This window comes from Cyprinodon variegatus, unplaced genomic scaffold, assembly GCF_000732505.1.
Source record: "Cyprinodon variegatus isolate N-32 unplaced genomic scaffold, C_variegatus-1.0 Scaffold554, whole genome shotgun sequence".
Taxonomy (NCBI): domain Eukaryota; kingdom Metazoa; phylum Chordata; class Actinopteri; order Cyprinodontiformes; family Cyprinodontidae; genus Cyprinodon; species Cyprinodon variegatus.
Window position 1 is genome coordinate 76,456 of NW_015151007.1, and position 1,609 is coordinate 78,064.

The 1,609-nt window shown below is 37.1% G+C and overlaps 1 protein-coding gene across 1 annotated transcript in view; it reads left to right on the forward strand.

Moving 5' to 3' along the window:
- The first annotated feature begins 346 nt into the window (after nucleotides 1–346).
- Nucleotides 347–1,609, forward strand: part of LOC107095529 (sialic acid-binding Ig-like lectin 15) — a 5,304-nt gene continuing 4,041 nt past the window's right edge. The window contains exons 1-2 of the mRNA XM_015391662.1: nucleotides 347–415; nucleotides 1,088–1,450. Coding sequence (XP_015247148.1) covers nucleotides 370–415; nucleotides 1,088–1,450 — 409 coding nt within the window. The 5' untranslated portion in view covers nucleotides 347–369. The remainder of the gene's footprint in view (nucleotides 416–1,087; nucleotides 1,451–1,609) is intronic.

A 1,609-nucleotide genomic window follows, 5' to 3' on the forward strand; every position in this document is an offset into this window, starting at 1 on the left:
TGAGTCGATGCAATCAGCTGGTTTTCCTTAGATAGAAAACTTTGAATCCATCTGACTGGACAAACTTGATATTTCTCTGTAAAATGCCTTGAGATGACTTGGTTTGTGAATCGGCCGTATAGAAATTAACTGAATAGAATTGTCATATCAGATTGTGTCAAGGTGGATTTTGTTGACATAGATAATTAAATCTTATATTTGACTAAAAGTTAAAACACAGTAACCCACAACCACTCAGTGAACCAATAAAGGAAGAAGTTTTGCAATTTTTTCCCTCTTCCTCTTTTCAGCCGACAGGAAACGTGTTTCTAAATGACACTTCCTAGATTTTAGTGACAGATGGTTTTCTGGTGGCTGAACCAACTGAAGATGGACCAACAGTTTCTGTTTTTCCTCCTGATTCTGATCATATCAGGTAAGATCAACCCCTCAGTTAGTTTGGGTTTAACCGGATTCAAACATTAATATTTAAAGTGGAGATGAAACTCACAAGATTTGATAAAGAATACTTAAATGTCTGTAAATGTAAAAGTTTATTTTACTGCTCTTAGACTTTGAACTGAAAAATTATGTGAGTTTATTCTGGTAAAAAAAAAAAAAGGTGATTCCCTTTTTTATGTTAAATTAATAAAACTAGGAATAAACTAATCGGCTGTGAACTTTTTTCTGGTAGCTCGTGATTCTTTCAAGATTCTTTTTAAACATCAGTTTAGGGAAAATTATTATTATTATTGCATCGAACAAACCCGATAAAAATGTAAATCTGATAAAGGTTTTAAACGGGAATTAAAGAGCTTCATCATATTAATGCATTTAAACACATTTTCTCAGATTCAGTTTATTTCGTTTACAATTTGATTTACAAAATCTTTATTTGTGAAATGATTGCGTAGCTTTGGTTTCAGAATTTTTATCTCATAATAAATTATCAGCATGATTATTCAGAGGACACAGTGGACCCGAGGTTATGTGACCAAATGTGTTTCAGATTTCAAAGGAATAATTTTGATGTCATGTGGGAAAATGCGGCCGGGTTTTATCGTTATATTGTTAGTTCCTGCAGCCAGTCTCTGATCCTCCTCCACAGGCTCCGCCTCTGTCGCCTGGAAGATGAAGACTCCCCTGATGGTCACTGCTTCCAGGGGAGAAGACGCAGTCCTCAACTGCTCTGTCTATCCCGACAGACTGGATTACTCTGACAAAATCACGGTTAAATGGGCCAAAAGTCAGGCAGAAAGTCCATTCTTTGAATGTTCTGTTAGGAACGACACGTTGGAAGGACCACATGACTGTTCAGTGTTAAAGTATTCCCTGTTTGGAGACCCTCGGAGGGGGGAGCTCTCTCTGCTCATCACTAACGTCCAGCTGAATGATGGAGGAACCTTCTTCTGTAAAGTGGAGCTGGTTGGAAACAGAAAATTACAAGACAAGATCCAGCTCGATGTGAAAGGTATGTTTTTATACAAACAGCAAAGATCTAAAAATGTTTGATCTGATTAAAAAGGCTCCTCCAGTTCAGATTATTGGTTTGAACTGTCAGTCACCATGATGGGGGTGTTGAGGTCACTAACAGGAACTAACAGGTCACACCAAGCAAAATTGGTTAAAA